The sequence below is a fragment of the Microcebus murinus genome, chromosome 8 (genome assembly GCF_040939455.1).
Source record: "Microcebus murinus isolate Inina chromosome 8, M.murinus_Inina_mat1.0, whole genome shotgun sequence".
NCBI classification, from domain to species: Eukaryota; Metazoa; Chordata; class Mammalia; order Primates; family Cheirogaleidae; genus Microcebus; species Microcebus murinus.
Genome location: NC_134111.1, coordinates 101,090,808 through 101,115,737, shown reverse-complemented (window position 1 = coordinate 101,115,737; position 24,930 = coordinate 101,090,808). Strand labels below are relative to the sequence as shown.

Below are 24,930 nucleotides of genomic sequence, written 5' to 3'. Positions count from 1 at the left end.
CCTTGGAAAAGAAGTAAAGATGGGGGTGAGAGTGGGGGCTGAAATTAGGAGAAATCTGAGGGTCACAGGACTGGAGTCTCAGTGAGATCAAAGGGAAGCTATATTTCTGCAACTCACTCGTTCATTTCCATCTCCCTGACCACCCATCTCAGACACAGGGAAGATGGGCACAGAGTTGCCCTGGCTGGCACAGGGCGTGGCTGTTGATCATGACTATGCTATACGTGAACAAGCGCCATTCTTTTTCTCTTTCTTTCCTTTCTTTCTTTCTTTCTTTCTTTCTTTCTTTCTTTCTTTCTTTCTTTCTTTCTTTCTTTCTTTCTCTCTCTCTCTCTCTCTCTCTCTCTCTCTCTCTCTCTCCCTCCCTCCCTCCCTCCCTCCCTCCCTCCTTCCTTCCTTCCTTCCTTCCTTTCTCTCTCTCTCTCTCTCTCTCTCTCTTTCTTTTTTGAGACAGAGTCTCACTCTGTTGCCCAGGCTAGAGTGCCGTAGCGTCAGCCTAGCTCACAGCAACCTCAAACTCCTGGGCTCAACTCCTGCCTCAGCCTCCCGAGTAGCTGGGACTACAGGCATGCGCCACCATGCCCGGCTAATTTTTTCTATATATTTTTAGTTGGCCAATTAATTTCTTTCTATTTTTAGAAGAAATGGGGTCTCACTCTTGCTCAGGCTGGTTTCGAACTCCTGACCTCGAGCAATCCACCTGCCTTGGCCTCCCAGAGTGCTAGGATTAAAGGCATGAGCCACCACACCCGGCCCATTCTTTTTTTTTTTTTCACAATGATTCCCATCAAGCCGCTCACTTCTGTACCACCTACCGATTTGTCCCGGGAGATCTTCTTGAAGATGACGTGGTTTGGCGCAGATTTGCTGGTCTTCCCGCTGGCCGCCATGTCACCTGTCCCTGGCAGCTTCTTCTGCCTTGGGCTCTACGTCAGGTGTTGGAGGGCTGGAAAGGCAAAACAATCCTAAATATTAAGTCAAGAACATCCTGGGTACAGCCACTGGACATTTCCTTCTACCTGCTTCAACATCCAGGTTTTATTAAAGAAAGTCTTTGCTTAGTTTGTATTTGACTGTGGGGTCCTTCTTTTTAAAGTCTCTTATTTTTCTTGGTAAGCCTCAAACATTTCACAGGGAACCCCACCAGGGAATCTAGCTAGATTCTAATGAGAAGGTTTTATTATCTGATGCACCTTTGGTGTTGTCTCACCTAGCCAGGTTGAATCTAAAGTTCTATCATGGCTGTGTGTTGTGGCAAATAAATACAAAACGTTCCTGAAAACCACAACGTGACCACTTCACAAATACGGTTTTCAAGAATATATTACAATCCCTCAAGTTCTATTCTGCGATTCACACCGAGCAGGGCTTGGAAAACCACACGGGAAAGGTGAAACAGGGGCAGACACTCTTTGTGGAAATGCCCATGGTTGCTTTATCCCGAACCTGCACTGCGCCGTGGTGGTCACATACCTTGTGATCTGTCACCAACCAGGTGGGATGGGCAGGGTGGCAAGGGGAGGGTCCCTAGGCCCCTGGATGAGGAGCAGCCGGCCCCTGGCCTAGGCACGCTGGCCCTGTCTCACCAGACCAGCCCTTGGAGGCTCGGACGACGGCCTCGGCTGACGTGTGTCAGGGACTTGCAGAGGATCTGGTGAGGAGACCCGGCACCCAGGTCTCAACGTCTAGGAGCCAAATCCCATTTAAGGAGCAGGTTGGATTAGCGCTGAGATGGTGAACTGGTGGCTTCAGCAGTTCTCAGCATTAAGCAAGGCCCCCAGTCTCCACACAGAGTCCCATGGCTGCATGAGTCACCCGGTGCCTGCAGGAGGCTGGTGGGAGGGACAAGAGCTAATCAAAGCTACTTTTCATCCTAAACCTCTTTGGGTTCTGGAAATAGACTGATTATCCCTTCACCTCCTGGCATCACCAGGTGACTTGATTAAACTTGATTAAACCCAGCAGGCCGCTAATGCGACCTTGGGTGTGGGGACACAAACAAAAGGTCAAGGAGAAATGTCAACCTCAGGATGAACTGGTGTTATGCAAGCCGTCCAGATACCTCCCTCTCCTCCAGCCCAGGTCCGGCTGATCGCATCAGTCCTGTCTATGGGCTTCTCCACCCCATCCACACCGTCGCCTGTGCTTCCCTGGACCACAGCGACTGTCCAACTACAACCCTCCCACCCTCCAGGCCCTTCTTGGCACCTGGGCAGAAAGAGCTTCTGAGCCCTGACCTGTCACCCCTGCCGACACTTGCCCACTGTTCCTAGGACATAGGCAGAAACCTGGGGCAGCTCCGCCTGCGTCCCCGTCCACCTCCTGCTCCCGCCTTGCTATCCTTTTTGCCTGGAGCAAGCCTGTCCTCTCTCTACCTTGTTGACTCTTCTTGGCCCTTCAGAGTTTGACTGGGAGCCACTTCCTCAGGGGAGCCGTCCCCGGCCTTCAGGACCAGGCTGGAGGCGCAGTGGCACTTCACTCTTGCCTGGGAGAATATTCTAGTCCCTCTGCCCTTGCTTGACTCCAGGCCGCATGAGGGCAGGGCCCAAGCCATCGTGTGCCCCTCACTTTTGCCTTCACTGTACCTGGAGCGATACCTGCTCCCGAGAACATCCGGGGAATGAATGGACGGGACACTGTGGCCATCCTCACAAGGTGGACTTGACCTGGGAGCTAAGCAAGGAGACACAGAAAGCCTCCCCTGATGTCTGGGTGCTGGCAGCTATCAGAACACTCCAGAGCCTTCCGTCTAAGCTGGACAGCGCCCCCAGGTCCCGCATGAGCTGGCCCCGGACACTCCGACCGCATTTCCCACCTCTCTCCCTCGCCCTTCGCTCCTCCACCGGCCTCTCTGCTTTTCTCTAAACCTGCCCCAGGGCCTTTGCCCTTCTGTTTCCTCCCCCACAACACTCTCCCGCACGTGGCTGGGGCTCACTCCCTCAGCTGCCCTGAGTCTGCACTCCAGTGCCCTCCATCCTATGCCCTGTTGTCACCAACTCAACTCACCCAACACGTCTATCCTTCCTGCATCATTTTTGCAGTCACGATCACCATCTGAAACACGTGACAGTTTTCTTACCTTGTTACTGTCTGGTCTCTGCACGTCCCCCACCAACACCTACTGGAAGGTAAATTCCAGGGATGTAGACATTTTTCATTGTCTCATATGTATCCCATCTCCAGCGTTCTAGAACATGGTCCTTGATCTACGTACTTTGAGCAAATCAAGTCATTGGATTCCAACAGTGTCATAGCTGGTGATTATTCCTCTATTTTACCTAAAATTGGTAAAACTTTTTTATTTCCAAGGGAAAATAAAACAGAGGAATGCCAGCTAGTACATGTGAAAGGAATGATGAAATTAGAAAAACATCATTTGACAAACTCTGATTGTCTTAATCGTGCCTTTTTATGTTTTGCATTTCTGATGGTCTGGCATCTGGGGCCCTGTTGGCCCTGGAGAGACTGCCCACCCAGGCTGGCCAGTTCCTAAAGACAGTGAGCCACTGGCCTTATGCCAACTAACCCCACCAGAGCCCACGCCCCCACCCTCCTTCGCTAGGCTCTCCCCCCCACCCCCCTACCCTAGGCCCCTCTCATCGTGACCTAACCCCCTCAGGGACAGGTATCCAACAACCAGATGCCCCCGACACTCCAGCCAGCTCGAATTGCTCAAAGCAGCAACCCCCAGCCTGCTTCCCTTGCCTGGCCTGTTCCTTCCCACAGAAACCACAGAAAGACTCTCACCGACATTCCCCTCCCTCCTCCGCCAACCCCAGCGCTTCACCATGGGCTATGTGGCATGGCCTGTCTCTCCTTATGTGAACGGAACAAACTACATGGCAGCCATCGTCTCCTGGTCTGTTGGCCTCGGCTTATCTGAATGGTAGTAAAAGCTATATTTTAAAACACAAGGATTATTCATTGGTATTAAAGCTATTAGGGGAAGAGTCATGGGGAAACAGCTGTCCCTATGGCAGCATGAAAGTGCTGCCACATGGATCCTGGTCTGAGCGTCATCAGTGGTGTCAGCCACACGTGCTTTGTTCCTCCAGGCTAACGTGAATCCACGAGCCTTTAGACCTCACCTCTAGTTTATGGGAAATATGAGGAATAGTTAAATGACCCCAGAGAGCTGCGAGACCAATCAGTAAGTCAATGCCACAGAAAAGGGATGTACCAGATTAAAAGACACCAAGGGATTCAACATCCAGGTGTAATGTGTGGCCCCGGATTGGATACTTAACTGGACAAACAGGATGTACAGAACATTTTGGGTACATTGGGAAAATCTGAATATGGTTCAGATGAAATTATTGGAATAGGAAGGTAGAGATTGTGACTGGACAAAGAAGGTTGTAGAATGCCATGTGCCATATGATCACATTTTGTAAACACACACTGTGTATATGTATATACAGACACACATATATGTATACTTATACACATGCATATATGCTTATGCATATTTACATATACATGCATACACATGCATGTTCACATACCTAAGCAAACATTCATCAATATCTGTGTCACGGAAATGTCAGGGTATCTAATTTTTCCCGTGACAATACAAAGATAAAAGAAAGAAAAGTGACGAAGGCTCTTCTCAGTTCCCATCAGGGGCTGCCTGAGCTGTGGCTGCATGGCCCGGTCCGCTCCTGGAATCCCTGTTCTCCTGCTGCCTTGCGGGCGCCAGGCCACGAAGGGCCCAGACTGGCAGAGCTAAGTGACTGGCCTGCCAGTGCCTTGCAGGTGAGGAAATTTGGGGGTGAACTGCATGGTAGATCTCACCTTTTTTTGGAAATACCATTCTTAACCCTTGGGCTGTGGCGATTTTTTTTCTCTTCTTGGTGGAGAAATGAGAAAAATAAGGACAGTGTTGTGAATTTTTTCTAAGACTCAAATGTATTCAATATAAAGGACTGCCCTTTTAAGATTAGGAAATTCTCAATTTTTTGGTATTGAAATGTCCTTCTTCTTCCCATTTTTATTGAGAAAAACTTTACATCCAACAAAATCTACCCATTTTGAGTGTACAGATTGATGACTTTTTTGGTGATTGTATATGCTTATGTAACGACCACTGTGATCAAGCCATAGAACATTCCACAAGTTTCCTGGCACCCATTTCTGTCAACTGCTCCACCAACTCTCTAGTCCAAGGCAACCACAGATCTGCCTTCTGTCATTAGTTTCGCATTTTTAGAATTTTATTATGACATTTTATTTTATTTTATTTTTTGAGACAGAGTCTCACTTTGTTGCCCAGGCTAGAGTGAGTGAGTACTATGGCATCAGCCTAGCTCACAGCAACCTCAATTTCCTGGGCTCAAGCAATCCTACTGCCTCAGCCTCCCAAGTAGCTGGGACTACAGGCATGCGCCACCATGCCCGGCTAATTTTTTCTATATGTATTAGTTGGCCAATTAATTTCTTTCTATTTTTAGTAGAGATGGGGTCTCGCTCTTGCTCAGGCTGGTTTCGAACTGCTGACCTTGAGCAATCCGCCAGTCTCGGCCTCCTAGAGTGCTAGGATTACAGGCGTGAGCCACTGCGCCGGGCCTTATTATGACATTTTAGAACACAGAAAAGTTGGAATAATACAACATCCTCACAGTCGACACCAAGATTTGACAATGAACATTTTGCTGCATGCATGCATCTGTGTCTCTATTTCCTCTTTAACCATTTGAAAGCAAAATGCAGACATCATGACACTTCACCCACATATATTTCAGAATGCAGCTCCTAAGCATAAGAACATAAATGTCCTTTCTTTTAATAAAATAGTGAGTGCTTAGTTGTTTAGAAAAAAGGCCTTACTTGGTAAATATAAAAAGTTGGTAACCTTCCCCTGCATGTCTTTTCAAAATGTACTGGTCTATGAATTGCCGAGGTCCGGGATCCACTGACTATAGCAATAACTGTTTCTCTGGAGTTGGCCTCCAGTGAGATAAAGTGACAGGCCCTGTGTTTCATCTTCAAACACTAAACACAGCTTGCGGGGTGGGGGCGTGGTGGGGATGTTTGCTAAGAGGCTTATGGGCTTTGGGGTTAGGTTGTCATCTTAAGGGTTTATTAGGGCACATACACAAGGAAAATGGGCATACTCTGCTAAACATCAGTTACTAAAGGAAAACCTTGTGTCCTCTGCCTTCCTGAAGCAGAGAACACCTGGGAAGTTTGGGGCAATTGTTATTTATGAAGACTGCCAGGGAATCAGGGGTTTTAAAAGCTACTTTAATTTCAACATGTATCTCTTAGTCAATCGATGTAAAGAATAGAGGCACTGTTTTCGGTTGGGCTGGCTAGCAGTATCTGAAATCATAAATGCAATCCTGTGGGCTGTCAAGACATCAAGAGACTTTTAAAATATCACTTCATCCACATTCCATCCCTTACTTGAATATCCTCTGTAACATCCCCAACAAGTTGTTGAGTGCTCTTAAGGATGCGGAAATCACTACCTTGTTGTATATCCACTTTTCTTTGAAACAGCATGAAGTATTTAGGCTGGAATTGGCTTCTCTTCTACTTCTCCCCATTGCTCCAGGTTAATCTCTTTCCCATGTGAATCCTTCCATGATTAGCAGAAGGTGCCCATTCCCCATGAGCATGGAAACTCTCTCACCACCCTTGGGGGTCTGACCCCTGGATAGATTTCAAATGTCTGCCTGGAGGCATCATGCTGAGACTAGTGCTCAGCGCTCTAGGTTTTTGTGCAATGGGAGCATTTTGTACAAATAGCCCTAGACTGGAGTCCTGGGTTCTGTGGCCCACTGATGAATCCACTGCAACCTTGAGAAAGTAGCTTGGCCTATTTCCTTTCTCCATCTGTATGAGGGGACCCTGAAGCCTGTCCTGTCTTGCAGGTTGGGAAGATTCACAGAATGTGCAGATGAGTCCTTTAGGAAGGTGAAGTCTTGTACAGGGTGGAGGCAGAAGGATTCTGATCAAGATTTTCTCTTGCCCTCCCCCAGAGGCCAGGCTGGCTGTCATGGGCGCTTCTTTAACCCCCAGTCATGCCACCTGGGCTTAAGGGGGTTTTGATGATGATGAGGCTGCTTCAACAGAAGAATCTGGAGCCAACCACAAACCAAGGGTCCTTACCCTGGGATCCACAGATGGGCTTCAGGCGCTGTGAACCTCCTGAAGTTGCGTGCAAAATTATGTAGACACACCTTTACCTGGGCAGAGGCCTATACTTTTCTTCAGATAGATCCGCTGCTATAGATCAAAAAAGTTTGAAGAGCACTGGCACCCTTTTTTTTTTTTGGAATTAAGAGGTGGTGGTTGCACAATATTATGAAGCTACTAAATGCCACTGAATTGTTTACTTTAAAATGGTCATGTTACATGACTCTCAACTCAATAACTTTAAAAATAAAAAATATACTTTCAACACAACCCAATACATACACATCTATATAAACTGAAATTTCTACGAAATGACATTTACCCTTGTTGTTCTTACATTTTTAAATGACTTCCTCGCTCTCCTCCTTTCAGCTGGGTATGGTTCGGAGCCATCTGGAGGCTGTTGGGTTTGTTTTCCACTGATCCAGTTCTACTAGTAAACACCCACTCTGTGCCAAGCACTGTGTCGGGTATTAAGAATACGGTGGCTCCTGAGATCTCCTGACTTACTCTGGGAACCATCTGGGTGCGTACTCTTGGGGGCAACAGGACTGACAACTGATAACTAGAAATCTGACTGTTAGAGTTTGTCCTCCTACTGCCAGGCTCACAAGCATACCTACCTCTCCCTTCCTCACTAGTTCCCTGAAAAAATAAAGCCCAAGACCCGAATTCACCTGCTCTCTTCTCCCTGAGTACTGGTGCCAAAGCAAGTCCACAAAAGCCTGGCACTGAGCAATGAGTTGGGCCATTTCCCACTTTAGACATAAATGTATGCTCATCGAGGAAAGTCAACCGAATCCAGTGTGGGACATTAAATAAACGTTGGCAAGAGAAACTGTTCTAGAATAAATAGACTCAGGTGATGGGAGAACAGAATGTAGACCCTACTGGGGCCGCACCAAGACGGCCCTCCGCCAGCACCCCTCACTGCAGTCACACCCTTGGGGAGCACCCCACACTATAGAAGGCTGCCTATGCCACCCACTTGTTTGACATTATTATTTTTTTTTTTAGACAGAATCTCACTCTGTTGCCCAGGCTACAGTGCCATTGCGTCAGCCTAGCTCACAGCAACCTCAAACTCCTGGGCTCAAGCAATCCTTCTGTCTCAGCCTCCTGAGTAGCTGGGACTACAGGCACGCCACCATGCCCGGCTAATTTTTTCTATATATTTTTAGTTGGCTAATTAATTTCTTTCTATTTATAGTAGAGACGGGGTCTCGTTCTTGCTCAGGCTGGTTTTGAACTCCTGACCTCGAGCGATCCTCCCGCCTCTGCCTCCCAGAGTGCTAGGATTACAGGCGTGAGCCACTGTGCCCAGCCAGACAATAGCATGTTAAGGTGAGCCAAGCAGTGATGAGGGCTTACACACTGATGCTTGCTTTCTTGCTGTGCCACCGTTCCCCAGCTGACTGTGTGTCAACAGCCAGGTATGAGAGGCCACCCTCCACCATTCATCCCCAACCCAACCAGGCCTGCTCACTCACAATCATAAGAAATGACAGGTGTTTTAAGCTATGAAATTTGAAGTATTATAGTTTGTTACACAGCCAAAGCTAACTGGATCCAGAGTCACACAAACCAATCATAAAAAACATCATTCCAACAGCCAAGACAATCTAGACTGGATAGTGGGCAATCCTAATAAGCTATGGTTATAATAATCCCAGTAGGTGTAATTATGGCCTGGTATCCTTATCAGTTTGGGATGCATACTGATTTATGGGTAAAATGGCATGCTGGGAGCTTGCTATAAAACACTCTTCGGAAAAAGCACCAAGCAGAATAGATAAGCAAGGCTGGCACGACTGAGTAGGCATACATCAGGGCTCAACTGAAGACAGCACTGGTACCTCCTTAGGTTGGTTCTGGGTCTATCCTGACTTGGACCTTTCACTGTGCTTGCCAATCCAGGGTGAGAACACGAGGGCAGCAGCCCAAGGGAAGATCCACTAAGGAATAGGGAGTATTGAGGGCCACAGCAATGGTCGGAGAAGGTAGAGAATGGGAGAAGCATCTACAAGGAATAAATATGTCAGGAAGGGTTCAGAGGCACAGATGGAAACCAGTTGAAATGTGTTCCTTGAGGTCACAGAGTGAGACTTTGCTGATATGAAGCAGCCAAGAATCACTTTGTGGACCAAAGTTCCACCTTTTACTAGCAGGTACCACCTACCCGTGCACTTTCATAGAATCTAGGCAGATAGAGTGTACCTCACTTTATCCAAGCATTCCAGTTTACACGAATGAGAAACTGGAATTTCTAGTGCGAGATTTATTAAGGTAGTACATAGGAGAAAAGACAACATAGAGGAGCAAGGCCAACTTGTTTTTGTCCTTAAAGAAGACGAATCCTTGGCCGGGTGTGGTAGTTCACGCCTGTTATCCTAGCACTCTGGGAGTCTGAGGCAGGAGGATTGCTTGAGCTCAGACCAACCTGAGCAAGAGCGAGACCCCATCTCTAATAAAAATAGAAAGAAATTAGCCAAACAACTAAAAATAGAAAAAATTAGCCAGGCATGGTGGTGGCACATGCCTGTAGTCCCAACTATTCAGGAGGCTGAGGCAAGAGGATCACTTGAGCCCAGGAGTTAAAGGTTGCTGTGAGCTAGGCTGCTACGGACTCTAGCCCAGGCAAGAGAGTGAGACTCTGTCTCAAAAAAAAAAAAAAAAGACGGCGAATCTGTGTCATGCCTCTCCCTTTGGGCCTGGTGTGGCAGTGCCAACCTGCAGTCAGGACTCTAGGATGAAGACAACTTCTTGCTTAGCTGTGAAACGTTCCCTCATTTGTGAAATGGGACACAATTCGCATCATTTTAGAATTTGAGAGCCACAGACTCCTTATTTTCTTACTATCCAATACATTATAAAACAAAAAATGTTTGTGGTTTCTGTACCAAAGCAATCAGCCTTGGTACAAGCTAGCCCATCACTGCCACTCTCCATCCTGGTACCTCTACATGGGGTTGTTAGTGGAAAGTCCACATTTCAAAATGTCTTATTGACTGGACCTGCCAGGAGCCAGGGCTAGTCCCTTACAGCTGACAGTAGCTGTGTCTGTTTACCCCAGCATTCACATAAAATTGTCCTATGCCGTAATGTGAAAGACACAGGAGGGGCTACAACATATATGATGGAAGGTAGTATACAAACAATATGTACTTATAAGGCTTGGAACTTCATTCATCACACTATATTAGAAAATGGCCTAGGCAAAACATATCATTTTTTTAAAAGCCTCAAATCCTGAGATATGTTAATGTCTGGATCAAAGCAGATCTCGTAACAGATGACATTTACAATCAAGGAGTATCAGCTCTGAACACCTGGGAGGCAATCAGTTCTCGACGCTGGCTGCACATGGGAATTACCTGAGAAATTAAAAGCCCGTGCATGGCTCCTGTCTTGACCAATGAAACCAGAACTAGGGCTGGGCGCGGTGGCTCACGCCTGTAATCCTAGCACTCTGGGAGGCCAAGGCAGGCGGAATGCTCGAGGCCAGGAGTTCGAAACCAGCCTGAGCAAGAGCGAGACCCCATCTCTACTATAAATAGAAAGAAATTAATTGGCCAACTAATACATATAGAAAAAAAAATTAGCCAGGCATGGTGGCACATGCCTGTAGTCCCAGCTACTTGGGAGGCTGAGGCAGCAGGATTGCTTGAGCCCAGGAGTTTGAGGTTGCTGAGTTAGGCTGACGCCACGGCACTCACTCTAGCCTGGGCAACAAAGCGAGACTGTCTCAAAACAAAACAACTGGGAAGGCCCCTGTTGATGCACATTCCCCAGTGCTGAGACCCCTCCCCTTTAGCTCAGCCTTGACAGTTAAAGGACAGAGAGTTTTTAGTGTGGGATGAAATTCAGGCTGAGAAACACAGAGAACAGCAGTGCTTCCCTCCAAGTTCAAAAACAGGATAATCTGAGGCTATTGCAACACTTATTTGGGGCCTATTTTGAGAATCATCACCTCCTTGGAAGTGATTGTAAAGGGTTCATTCAGCTTTTTTGCAAATGTTGGCTGGCTCAGACTCCAGATCATAATGGAACCGTGACTCAAGCTGCTGGGCTAAGTGGACGTCCGGCAGAGACCCTCATAGTGGTCATTTGTTGTGGCTCAGGCTGCTTGTTAGGTATCTGAGCTGCCACAAATAAACCACTCCTTAATGAAGAAAATTCACACCTCTTTAGCAAAGAGGAAGTCTGAGGTCAAAAGGAGACCCATATAATTCATATAAATCCTATGGAGAAGGGCTCAGTGCAGAAAACTGTAGAATGCGTGTGTCGGGCTCTTCTACAGATGGCAAAGTTCTGAAGAAACACTTTTTCTGGTTACGATGTGCACATGTGAAACTGGAATATTGATGTTTATATGGAGCGATAATTCATGGAATGGAGTTTTACATTATGAGCAATGAGGAAAGACCTCAGAAAAGCACTATCCATTACTTACAAAATGAATAAATAACAAGAGAACAAAAGAATAACTTTCTTTCCCCTTTCTTTGTTAAGGGCAAAGAAGAATAAAATAACAACCAAGAGACATGGAATTTGAAAAGTATATAACAGATTTTTTATTTACAATCAAGTTCTGTTGGGCAACATAAATAAATAAAAGATGTGCCCTGTGAATTTCAACTCTCCTTAGCACAGGTTCTCTGAAGAGCAAACCGTAAAGGGCAGATGCAGGCAGGGAAAAGAGGAGAATGAGGCCCTGTCGGCAGGAAGGCCCCCTCGCTCCTCTCACTGGCTCTAGCACTCACATCCCCAAGGGCCCAGAGAACAAGTGTGGAAGAAACAAAAGTAAAGTGCAAATTAAAAAGTGATAAAAACACCGGTGTTTCAGACACCCAAAGAACTAAAATTTTATAACAGGTAAAATGGTAAAGATAAATGTTCTCCCCCCGGCTTTCATCGCGACCCCTGAAATGGGAGGTGCCGCTGCTGTGCTTCTGGGGCTGGGCTTCTTGCACTAAAGCACTGAGGGTGCTGCACACAGGCTGGGCAGGGGCAGGGGCTGGAATCACCGGCTCCAGAGTAATATGTTCAAGGCCCCAAATCCCTTGTCACTTGCAAGACTGTGTCACACACCCCACCTTCTGGGTGTTTGCAGCAAACCCACTTCTCTGGAAAAGGTTTTCATACTTCCTCTCCTCTCAAACACTTTTTTTTTTAAAAAGCCAAGTTGAGATTTATTTCTTGACCAAGAAATAAATATGTAGAATTTGGGGGGGGGGGGGGCAAGGGAACCAGAAAATCTGGAGAACAGTTGAAGAGACGTAGGGCAATTTCAGCAGTAATAAGACGCGTTGAGAACAAGAGCCCTGTAATAACATTGCAGCCTACCAGCAACAAGGAGACCATGGGCCCCTTAGAATAAGGACGGGCCCCACATTTGAGTCTCTGTTAATCCAATGCTTAAAGCAGTTCATTGGGCAAACGGCCCCAAGGTGACAGGACATGCACTAAGCCAGAAACAACTTTGGAAGGACGGGAGAAAGCACAGGGAACCAACACCCAGACGTGGGGTGTTTTTGGCACTGCCATCCAGTCAGGAGACCCACAGGCCCTGTGCTCCCCAATGAGGTATGGAAGGTCAGAGCTAGTAGTGTTTCCCACATGAACCAAGGTAAGAGCCTAAACCTCTGCTCAGTGACTGCAGTGTCAGTTTTTCAGTGTTATTCTTCCAGGCCAGTAGAGACCATAGTCAAATCCTCAGAAATCCTGTTCAAAGGAAGGCCACTGAGCCACATGGCTTGAGCTCTTCTCTGGGAGGTCAAAGCTATTCCCGGCACACTGCCTGCCAGGACAGAGCTGTGGGAGTCCATTTGCTTCTCCGGAGGAGGGTGCTGAGGTCCCCCCAGCCCTGAGAGCCCCGTCAATACTGCGCCCACAGCACAGCTTTGGATCCTTTGTCCACACTGACAACGTGCAAGCCGGAGGGGGACCACGCCACTGCATTGATAGATGAGCTTCAAAGGAGAGATCAGAAGAGCATCAAGGTTCAGAACATTTGCGTTGAGTCTTAGGAAACCAAACACCAGACTCACATGCATTCTGCAAGTCAGGAGTTTTCCAATTTCCATTTTACTCTCCAGCACTGCACCCACATACAGGCAGGGACACACTGAGAAAACCTGCACCGTGTTCTATTAAGTTCTGTCGGGATAAAGGGAATTTGGCTCCTTTAGCAGCCAAGCCTTACCATGCTCACCGTGAGGGAGGAGCTGTGAGTGAGTCAGGAAGGGGGAGATATCACGTATGGCTCTGAAAAGCTGGGAGGACTTGGACTGGTCAGGACCAGGAGCAGTCACTGCTGCCCGAGGGCAGAGAGAGGGTTCTGGAGGAAACTGGTGTTTGTGTTCCAATTAGCAGGTGGGCTTGTGTGGACAGAACAAAGCTAGGAAAAAAGTGAGCCTGGGGGCTGCCTATCATGTGGAAGATTAAAAAGGTATATGAAAACCAGTGTTTAGGACAAGTCAATTTACTGACAAAAGGGACTTACAAGGGAGAGAGGGAGAGAGATAAGAGAGTGGGGCAGGGTAAGGAGGAAGAGAGGACGTGGCACATAACAGAGAGACTGGGATGTGTCTCTAACACCTTCTCCAATGGCCGCCATATGAACCACTTGACCTGGAGTATTTTGTGAGAACTGTGGTCTGCGGCGCTCTGCGACCCACCCCCGCTTCCTTCCACTAACCCACTTAGCCAGCGGAGCAGACGCTGCCCTCATGAGGCTGACTAAGGTGTGAACCCCATGAGGACGTGATGGCCCTGCCCACACCTTAGAGGGCTGATTGGGTTCATCTTACCTGTGCTGCTTCGAAAGAACCTTCTCCACTTTCCCGGTGAGCACACTCCAAACATAGAGAGCACCCTCAGCTGAGCCTGCTGCCACGTAACTGCCATCAGGGCTAGAGGAGGCAGTAAAGAGAAGGCTGTCTGTCAAGTCCACACCTGCAATTTGGCATTCTTGTGGCCCTCCTGCCAAGGAGGAATGTTTATTCTTCACTTATGACCACTCCTCTGCGTACCCAGATGTCAGAGTGTGTGCTGTTTGCGTCCCTTATGGGCAAATCTGCTTCCTGTTATTCCGGCCTCATCCAGCTGAGGAAGAGTGGCACATTACTTCCTGGGGCTCCAGTCCCTAACCAATTTCCAGACTCAAGCAAACACACAGGGGATCAATGCCAATCTCCAAACAGCTCAGGGTTTCAGCTGATAGCCCGTCCTATTACATGGTTCAGAGAAAGTAGGAAAGCAGAGAGGACAGAGGAGAACTGTGGAGAAGCTTCTCCACAACACAGGAACTGAGCCGGGAATGACAGCGGGGAGCAGCACAATACGTGGAAGAAGGGGAATGAGGAGAAGGGAACTGCAGACCACCCCAGAGTGCCCTTCTCCAAAGAGTCTATCCAGTCCTGTCCCTGGGCTCACAAGCCTTTCTAGCTCTTTCCTAAAAGCTCTCTAATAGCTCTTATGTAACAGGGTGAAGAGAAGAGAACCTGTAGAGCTCACTAAGAAAAAAGCAACTAGCAAGCCATTATTTTTGGTATAACACACTTAGGTTCACATAATCACACTAGAAAGGGAGAGACGACAATGGTGATCTCTAATAACACAATCACAGGCTCAATCTTGGACACTCATGTTGAGACACTGGACATATTTAGCTCCATGTCCCAACGTGCATTTAGATGAACCAAGTGGCAGAGTAAGGGGCATCACTACTAACCTGAAGACAACCCTGGTCCAATCAGAGCCGCACTTGAACCCAGGTGCACTGAAACAGACAACAAACAGGGCACCGTTACCAGAGAGCTCAGGCCACACAGCATGTGCAAGAGCAGGGCCGGGCTTCTGGGCTTCCTGCAACCCTCAGGAAACCAGCACATCTTCAGTTACCTGAATGTCTGCTTGACGGCATTTGTTCTAAGATCAATAACTTTTAGCAGGTCATCACGGGAGCAGGTGAGGAGCTCAGTCCTTTCTGGGTTTAAGTCCAGGGCAGTAATCTTTCCCAATAGCTCCATCTCTCGGACTATACTCTCTGACCTAAGAGAGAGATGGAAAATCTGAGAAAATGTAACATGGAAAGGTCAGAACTCCTCCATTTAACGAGGATGGCACATCATTGGACTGCAATTCAAATGGAATGCAACACTCTTTAAGGGCAGTAAATAGTCACCTCAGTGACTACGTCTATTATTATTTTTGTACCAGTAGACCCTATGACAGTGGTTTTCAGTACTAGAACTCTTAATCTGGTAAGAATTTCCTTGCCCATTTTCAGATTGACAATCAGAGCTTCTGCTCAGCAAGAGTTTAACTAGGGCTACAATCTAATAAGTATTATTTCAATGTTATAATTCCAACTTTTGGATAAAGTTGGCACAGAAGCCTATTTTAGTGGGCTTGGCTGCCTTGCATGGACACCTGTGTGCTCTCTGGCAGGTTTCCTGCTACACTCAGTTCAGGTCTGGGGCCCTCCAACCCCAGCTTGGCCATTCTAGATGTGGAACTGGGGAGGCCAGGACAGAGTTACCACCCTACACACCTCCTTCTCCCAATTCTTTTCTGTACCCCAGCCCCACGCCCAGGTCAGCTAACAGCCAACCTGGCCAGGCCCCTTTGGTGACATTCACAGCCAAAGGAGGTGCCAACCCCTCCATAGTAAGCTTTCAATTAATTTTTTTTTTTTTTTTTTTTACCTCACACACGCCTTAACTAAGCAAGAGTTTATCTGATTGCTGCTAAACACCAGGTTGAGGCAAGCTGCTCTACCTCCTGGGGACCCAGGGTCACTTGTCAAATTAGAGAATGGACTAGGAGACATCTATCACCCAGTTTAACTCTAAAATTCCAGTTTTAAGTTCCAATTTCAGGTTTTAAAAACTAACCAAAGGTTATTAATAAAACGTGAAGCGGTGTCCAGAAGCTACAAGCACCATGGTAGGGCTTTCTGGAGCCATGCCACGTTCTCAAGCACCAAGTGTAGCCATGGGTCCTTCACTCCCTCTGTCTACCACCCTGCTGGGCAACTGGGCTTCTGGCCCAACAGCATCTATTCAATCAGATCGCCAACTAACCCCACCCACCTCTGTAGCAGTCAGCCCCGGGATCTCTCCTGCCACTGACAGCTCTGCTCTCCCCTCCGCAGCCCTTTCCTGACCATCATGAAGACTCCCCCCAAACTTCCACCCAGCTTCCTTTCGCTTTCTGGCCACACCTACTCAGGCAGCTCCCTAATCACTGTCCTTGCCTTATGTGACTACTCTGTGTAATCCTTCTGTCTTCAAAGTCCTCCTGTTCACTGAGGACTTTTGAATTTTCCTCCACCTCCAACCTCTTAAAACTTTTATTTTCTCAAATAGCTATTAGAAACCACAAACTAATGTCCATGTCAAAAATACTCAACACACCCTTATTTAATCTCCCTCATTTAATCTCCACCTTGCTCTATACTTCCCATCCTCACCCTCTGCTTCCAACCTGTCAACAAGCCCTGTCCAAATTTGTCCTCAAATAGACTTCTTCCACATCTCCCTCTACTGCCTGAATTCAGGTCCCCATCAACTTTTTTTTTTTTTTTTGAGACAGAGTCTCACTCTGTTGCCCAGGCTAGAGTGAGTGCCGTGGCGTCAGCCTGGCTCACAGCAACCTCAATCTCCGGGGCTCAGCGATCCTACTGCCTCAGCCTCCCGAGTAGCTGGGACTACAGGCATGCACCACCATGCCCGGCTAATTTTTTTTTTTTTTTTGTATATATATATTTTAGTTGGTCAATTAATTTATTTCTATTTTTTGGTAGAGATGGGGTCTCGCTCAGGCTGGTTTCGAACTCCTGACCTTGAGCAATCCACCTGCCTCAGCCTCCCAAAGTGCTAGGATTATAGGCGTGAGAACCACGCCCGGCCCCCATCAACTCTTTATTCATCTCCTTGCTCACCAATATGCCCTCTCAAAGTGTCACCAAACAATCTACTAGACTCTTGCAAAGTAATTATTTCCCTAAAACCCTGATGGCTTACAGGATCGAGCATTTGGCAATGGCTTGCCAACCCCATGGTGACCTGATATCAACCCAGCCCACCCCCTTTCTTGCCCCCTTGCAGTGTGTCAGTCACACCAGGTTGCTCTGCTCTTTTGGGGGGGAATGTCTCTGAGTGGCTACTCACCTCTCCAGACACATCTGGAGAGGCATTCTTTCACATACTTGGACAAGATCCCTGTGTCTCCTTCAGCACACTGTTCATTGACTTTTATGTCTGTCTTCTCTATTACATTTTATAATAAATTACTGAAAGGTAGGAAGAGCACCTTGCTTGCTTTTGCTTATGTGGCGGTTACTAAAGTACCCAGTACACCGTGCATGTTCAATAAATGATTGCTGAATTTCACAGGCTACTTCATGATAAAGCATATCAAAGTGTTACTAAGATAAAGGTGTACAGGAGCTCATTTCTGCCATTTCCTGATATTTTAAAACAGAATTTTTTATCTGCCTCCCCCACAAGGTTTTGGGTATCATACCGAATGTCCCAGAAACGAATTTTCTTGTCAAAGTGGCCACTCATTACACACTGCTCTGTGCAGACAATATCATTGCAACTGGACCCTGCAAACACTGTCTTTATGCCTGAAAGAAAAGCAAACATCATTAATCAAGCAGAGGCACCTACATGGCTATGTACACAACACTGCTACACTCTAACCACTGAGTCACCATGATTACTCATTTAAATAAGGCCTTAAACAGGAAAAACTGTCACTATCTCAGCACCCTCTAAATGTGAAACCAGATCTGAAATTCAAATTGTATCACACTAAATTCAGGCTCAGACATGGGAATAAACACCTCCATGCTAATGTCTAAGAATATACACAGAGAGACTGAATTTCCTCACAGACTTTGCTGCGTAGATCCCAGAGTTTGAGAGTCCGGTCGTGACTTCCTGAGACAATCCGTGCATTGTCCAGCAGGAACTTAGCAGAGAGTACTTTCCCACTGTGTCCCGTGAGTGTGTGCTAGGAGAGAGAACACAGCCCGGGTCAGCCTCGGGGAGCCACACGCTACCCACTCTGGCGGAGGATCCACAGCATCGAAACCCCCAGAGCCTGAGTCTCAAAACGCCCTGTCAGGAACACTGAACATGGTAAGAAAACAAAGGGAAAAGAAACACAGGGTACGAAGCACAATTTCATTCACTGAGTTTCAACCAAAGAGGCCACGTTTCATACAAAGCCTATCTTTGGTTGTTGTCCAAAGGTGAGATACTAAGACCAATTAAATCTTCCACTAAAAATAACAAAAACAAAAATTCAACATCAACAGTCCCAAATGTCATGTGCCGCCTCCTCAAAACAAAAGAGGGGCAGCTGGAGGACCCTTGTGAAATCAGCTCTACTACAGACACCTGCCTGTACAGTTTTACCCTATGCTGCCGAAAGTCAGTTTCATATTTCAAGTCTGATTAGACAGGGTCACTGCAGGCCTAATTTACAAAAGGAATCTTCAGGACTCTATATATAAATAATCAAGCCCCTGGAGGGTTTCTAATCAGAGGTCTCAGCTTGAAAAGGTCAGATCATAGCCACAGATACCCGCACTCCCAGGAAGCAAATCCCTTTGTGACTGGGCTGTTGGCTGCCAACCATGGAGTCCTCCCTGGGCTCACCAAGGAACACAGAACAGGGACATCACAGAGTGTCAGCTGCCCTTCTGCCCATCACAGCACTCCCGGGCCCTGACAGAAGAGAGGTGGCTGGGGACTGTTGGGATGCAGGGAGGGCATCTGGGAGTCAGACCTTTTACTATTCATCATTGACCTCTGTATAGTGCAGGATTAGTATATTAATGTGTATAAAACCCTACCAACTCAGGTATCCACTGTTTTCTAATTAAAAAATGCCTTTTAAAGATCCTAATATACTTAGTACAACTGCTAACTTACTTGGTTCCAATCCCACCTCCCAAAGATGAGCCCTCACAGTTCAGTATTAAATTTTTAGTGTTAAAATATTAGAGACCAATCTTTCCTCTCTTCTCAGTGGAACAACTCTGTTTCAGTACAAAACAGAAAGCTTAGGGCCACATATACTTCCCCTCTTCAATGGAAGAAGTTTGCATGGATTCTAAGACTCGTTTATCCCATATTTAAACCTCTCTGAAAATGGGGCAGCATCTTACAACTACTGTCAGCCAGGTGGCAGCTGTGCTATGGCTGTGTGAAAACCTCCCACTTATCCTTCTGGTAACATCAAGAAAGTTCCAGCAACAAACCTTACATTAAATACAGTACATGAGTATCAGTTCCACTCCTTACAAATTATCCAATGGCTGGGTGCAGTGGCTCACGCCTCTAATCCTAGCGCTCAAGGAGGGTGAGGCAGGAGGATTGCTTGCTCTCAGGAGTTGAAGACCAGCCTGAGTAACAGCGAGACCCTCATCTCTATTAAAAATAGAAAAATTAGCCAGGCATTGTGTGCCTGTAAGTCCCAGCTACTCTGGAGGCTGAGATAGGAGGATCGCTTGAGCCCAGGAGTTTGAGGTTGCTGTGAGCTAAGACGATATCATGGCATTCTACCGCAGGTGACAGAGCAAGACTCCACCTCAAAAAAATAAATAAGAAAAAAAAAAATCCAATATGTACAAATTACAGGGAGAGACAAAATGTGGGTAGGGTACTTCTTATGTCTGTAAATTAAATTCTTAACAAATATCTTTAACAAAAACTCAAAAATTATATGTGATATGCAGTGTCTTAGTATAAGAGTAAAATAATATTTTTAAAACATACAGATAAAAGACACCGCTCATAAGCAGCCTATGCAAATATAAATGCTCCTCAACACATAACAGGGTCAAGCCCTGACAAAGCCAGACAACAAGGAAAAATCTTAAGGCACGGACTACCTGTACGCTCATTTTTACATACTCTACATGCACATGTTAATCTTTACACAATTATGCTCTTCCTAAAAATTTATCTGTTGCTCTTTTCACCTTATAACATAAGCACTTTTTCATGTGATAGCTGAAAACTCATGGAGTTTAGGGTCCCCACTGATTTGGCTTTGAACGCTGGGGTCTCTAACATCTGTGAACACGGAATACCCTCAAGCTGCTTCAGTACGGACTCAACAAGGTTGGGGCATCGATTCTCTTTCCCTTTTATACCCCCTTTCTTTAAAAGTCTTCACAGTGTGCTGTGATGAACATCTATGAGCATATAGCTTTCTTCTCTTATTTCTAGGAAGGAAACTGCTGAACTAATGGGAACAGAAGGGGTGTTTTTATTTCTTGGCTCTTTTTCTGCATTATTAGCTGCTGCCTATGAAGCTTAGACTTCTGCTCATCTTGTTTTTGGTGGAAATTCAGCTGGACCTGCCTGAGGCTGACTAGCCATCTCCACACCGCCCCCAGTGAAACAAAGTTTGGCCTCCCAGGAACATTCATTCAGGTCTATCATTCACAAGTCCTTCTTGTAAGTGAATTTGATTTGATTTATTATTTATTACCTACCTACCTACCTATCTTGAGACAGTCCCACTTCTTTCTTTCTATCTATCTTGAGACAGAGTCTCACTTCTATCTATCTATCTATTTATCTTGAGACAGAGTCTCACTTTATCTATTTATCTTGAGACAGAGTCTCCTTTCTTTTCTTTCTTTCTTTCTTTCTTTCTTTCTTTCTTTCTTTCTTTCTTTCTTTCTTTCTTTCTTTCTTTCTTTCTTTCTTTCTTTCTTTCTACCTATCTTGAGATGGAGTCTCACTTTGTTACCATCTATCTATCTATCTATCTATCTATCTTGAGACTGAGTCTCACTTTGTTACCCAGGCTAGAGTGAGTATCGTGGCATCAACCTAGCTCACAGCAACCTCAGACTCAAGTGGGCTCAACCTCCTGGGCTCAAGTGATCTTCCTGCCTCAGCCTCCCAAGTAGCTGGGATTACAGGCACGTGCCACCATGCCCGGCTAATTATATATATATATATATATATATATTAGTCAGCCAATTAATTTCTTTCTATTTATAGTAGAGACAGGGTCTCGCTCTTGCTCAGGCTGGTTTCGAACTCCCGACCTTGAGCAATCCGCCTGTCTCGGCCTCTGAGTCCTAGGATTATGGGCGTGAGCCACCGCGCCTGGCCTAGTGGATCAGATTTAATTTAATGCTTTTTTTTTTTTTTTTTTTGAGACAGAGTCTCGCTTTGTTGCCCAGGCTAGAGTGAGTGCCATGGCGTCAGCCTAGCTCACAGCAACCTCAAACTCCTGGGCTCAAGCGATCCTCCTGCCTCAGCCTCCCGGGTAGCTGGGACTACAGGCATGCGGCACCATGCCCGGCTAATTTTTTTGTATATATATTTCAGTTGGTCAATTAATTTATTTCTATTTTTGGTAGAGACGGGGTCTCGCTCAGGCTGGTTTCGAACTCCTGACCTTGAGCAATCCGCCCGCCTCGGCCTCCCAAAGTGCTAGGATTACAGGCGTGAGCCACCGCGCCCGGCCCAATTTAATGCTTTTATACATTAAGTGTTTAACACTACTTTTAGGTTTCATCTTCCACTTACAAACAAGGATTAACGAGAAATGGGCAGTGGGTTCAGATGTCACCCCAACCTGAGCACTAAAGTTGGGGGCAGCTGTTAAAGATTCCTTTGCTCTAATGGGCTGTGCACAGGCTCCCTCCGTGCCTCCTGGCAGATGCTGTGTGCTGACCACTATCATCAAACACAGAACTGCCCATTCAGATAACTCCTGAACCATACAGCTAACATTAACACCAACTAAACACTAGTGATCCCAGAAAAATGTAGAACTTGCTGAGAAAGTTTCTAAAATAAAAACCATCACCTAATAGCCAATCCTCACTGTGGCCACTTCTCCACACCATCGTCAGAAAAGTGAGCAGGATGGGTTTTATAAACCCAGTTCCTTAGGTCAAGTCTTACAGAACAGCCAGGCAGTTTTGCACTGACTAGATTTTTAAGGGAGGTACCGGAGGACTGCTTTCAATGCCAGGCTGTTTCTAGGATGCATTTACAAAAAAGATTTTAAAGTGCGGGCTCAATAGCTACTTCTTGCACGACAGTCTTTTCCAACACCATTCCCTTATCATGCAAGCTAAGGAGAGACTGACCAGGATGTGGGTCATGCCTGTGTTTCAGAATGTGGCGGGATGGTCCATTCCTGTCCTCCAATACTATGTGTTAACTAAGATCTAAGATGCCAGCACTGCCTACAACAGGGAGTCTATGAAGTGCCCAACATTATGCCATTCATCTTCTAGTCTAGCTCCTGGTCTGTAGGTCTCCTTGTTATTTCAGACCCAAAAGTTGACACCTACCTGTAAAGAACTCCTCTTTTACTAATGAAAAAATATCATCCTGCACAACCGGTTGACTCCTCAACAGCTTCCTTTTACCTCCAAGGGCCTGATAACTGGTCAGTTTTGCTGTATCTGAGTCTAGAATAACTACACCAGCTGAAGACAAGAAAGAGCACAGGCTTCAAGTCAAACTCTAATCTTGCTTATTAACTGTGTGTACCTCTTAGCCTACTTTGAGGAGCTTATTTGAGCCTCAGTTTCCTCATCTATCTACCTCACCTGGCTTCCCTAAGGATTAAAGGCAATAGCATATATAATATAGCTCAGCACTGGGCCTAACAGAGAAGTCACTCAAGGAAATTTCCTTTTCCTTTAAGCACATTAACTGTTACAGAAATATTCAAACCCCATCTTAAATGTCCAATAAAAGATTGCTGTTTAAATTATGGCACACCACAGGATGGACTACAATGCAGCCACTAGTACCAGCTAAGCCGTCTTTTCTACATGTATGGAAACGTGTATGTAGAGCTACAGGACTTCAAGTGAAAGCCTGTTCAAGCATCTGTACAGCTGTAATCTGTGGCAGGCTCCCAAGCAGTCCACCCTGGCCCTTCATTGACACAAGAACACAAGGCAGCCTTTCAGCTCGGAAAACTCTCATCTTTGTCATCTTCAGGGATCACACCTCACACGTTCAGACCTCAATCTTCTTTCAACTGAGAATGAAGAATTACTACCCTTGAAATACTGGCTAGCATCTAATTTGTTTCTACATATGTGATAGAGGGCTGATAAGAATCTACATAAAACTTAAGAAAATCAACAAGAAAAAATCAAACAACCCCATCAATAAATGAGCAAAGGACGTGAACAGAAACTTCTCAAAAGAAGACAGAATAATGGCGAGCAAATATATAAAAAAGTGCTCAACATCTCTAATCATTAGAGAAATGCAAATCAAAACCACAAATGAGATTATCACCTAACTCCAGTGAGAATGGCCTTTACCAAAAAGTCCTAACACAACAAATACTGGTGTGGATGTGGAGAGATTGGAACACTCTTACACTGCTGGTGGGACTGCAAATTAGTACAACTCTTGTGGAAAGTAATTTGGAGATACCTCAAAGAGCTAAAAATAGAATCCAGCAATCCCACTACTAGGCATCTACCCAAAGGAAAAAAAGACATTGTATAATAAAGACCTCTGCACTTGAGTGTTCATAGCAGCACAATTCACAATTGCAAAGATGTGGAAACAACCCAAGTGCCCATCAATATATAAGTGGATTAATAAAATGTGGTATGTGTATTCCATGGAATACTACTCAACTACAAAAAACAATGATGTCTTTCAAGGAAAATATTTCAAAAAAAAAAAGAAAAGAAATAAACAAAACAAACAAACAAAAAAAACAATGGTGAACTAGCACCTCATATAGTATCCTGAATAGAGAGTGAGCCTATCCTTTGAAATGATGTGTCACAAGGATGGAAAAACATGCACCACATGTACTCATCATCAAATTGGTACTAACTGATCAACACTAAGGTGCTCACATGGTAGTAATACTCATGGGGTGCCAGTCATGTGTCAGGGGAATCTCACAGCTAATAGTAGCAGAGCACACTGTAAATGCATTACATGTAACCAAATGTTTGTACACCCCATAATATCCTGAATTTTAAAAAATTAAAAAATCTTAAGAAAAAAATGGAAAGCTTAAGTGATAACTACGTGCTTCTAAAGATTCTTCTCATAGCATCCCGCATCATCTGATCAGACCACTAGACCATTCTACTATAGCTCCCCGCCTCCCTGTAGATTTAAGAGGTTCTTCCTTTTAATATTACACCTTCTGTTTTTTGTGTGGGTTGAGAAACTGTCAAACTTTTTGGTAAAATGTCTACCAATGCCATGTTCATCTTCCACTATGTCTTTCAATCGCTTTTATTTAATAAGCTTATTGGACAATTCTTTCGAGCTTAAGAAAAAAAAGCCTCCTGATCTTCACACGTTTACTGGGAACAGGACACAGTTAAGAGCTGGCCAAAGGTTCTCAAAGTCTACTAGTCTTGCAAAGGACCCAGTTAACTGCAAATTAAGCTATGTGCTTTTTTTTTTTTTGTTAGAACAAAAGCAATACAATCACCAAGTTTTGGTCTTGTCTTGGATGCCAAGAAACTTCATGGCAAGTTTGGGTTCAAATGCCGATTTCCTCAACACTGGGTCTCATTCTCCCTTCCCTGACACTTGTCTCCCAGCTTGAGTTTTTGTTGCTTCAGAATAGTTTATGATAAGCACCTCCACATGTACTTCTGTGTCCTGCTTTCCAGCTCTACTCTGTGAGGTCATTATTAGGTCTTAGGGCCCATAAGAATCACAATTCACATGGTGGTGCTAAAATCTGTGACGTGAAGCTAAAATCAGTATCTACCAAAACTACCTAGTT

The 24,930-nt window shown here is 45.7% G+C and overlaps 2 protein-coding genes and 1 non-coding gene across 10 annotated transcripts in view; all 3 read right to left on the bottom strand.

Moving 5' to 3' along the window:
- The window catches only part of SAG (S-antigen visual arrestin), a 28,145-nt gene extending 26,430 nt beyond the window's left edge, over positions 1 to 1,715 (bottom strand). The window contains exons 1-2 of one of the 2 annotated variants that reach the window (XM_076006052.1): positions 1,474 to 1,715; positions 816 to 946 (exon numbers count right to left, since the gene is read on the bottom strand). In XM_076006052.1, the coding sequence (XP_075862167.1) occupies positions 816 to 890 (75 nt within the window). In that variant the 5' untranslated portion in view covers positions 891 to 946; positions 1,474 to 1,715. The remainder of the gene's footprint in view (positions 1 to 815; positions 947 to 1,473) is intronic. The other variant, XM_012791597.3, reaches the window with a different exon arrangement.
- Positions 1,716 to 12,872: 11,157 nt separating this feature from the next.
- The window catches only part of ATG16L1 (autophagy related 16 like 1), a 41,628-nt gene continuing 29,570 nt past the window's right edge, over positions 12,873 to 24,930 (bottom strand). For 6 of the 7 annotated variants that reach the window (XM_076006048.1, XM_012791595.2, XM_012791596.2 and 3 more), the window contains 6 exons: positions 18,048 to 18,168; positions 17,674 to 17,779; positions 15,046 to 15,195; positions 14,876 to 14,923; positions 13,953 to 14,054; positions 12,873 to 13,112 (listed from right to left, as the gene is read on the bottom strand). In XM_076006048.1, the coding sequence (XP_075862163.1) occupies positions 13,019 to 13,112; positions 13,953 to 14,054; positions 14,876 to 14,923; positions 15,046 to 15,195; positions 17,674 to 17,779; positions 18,048 to 18,168 (621 nt within the window). In that variant the 3' untranslated portion in view covers positions 12,873 to 13,018. Of the gene's footprint in view, positions 13,113 to 13,952; positions 14,055 to 14,875; positions 14,924 to 15,045; positions 15,196 to 17,673; positions 17,780 to 18,047; positions 18,169 to 24,930 lie in introns of those variants that run through there. The other variant, XR_012920645.1, reaches the window with a different exon arrangement.
- LOC142872440 (small Cajal body-specific RNA 6) lies at positions 18,706 to 18,970 on the bottom strand. The gene has a single exon (XR_012920699.1).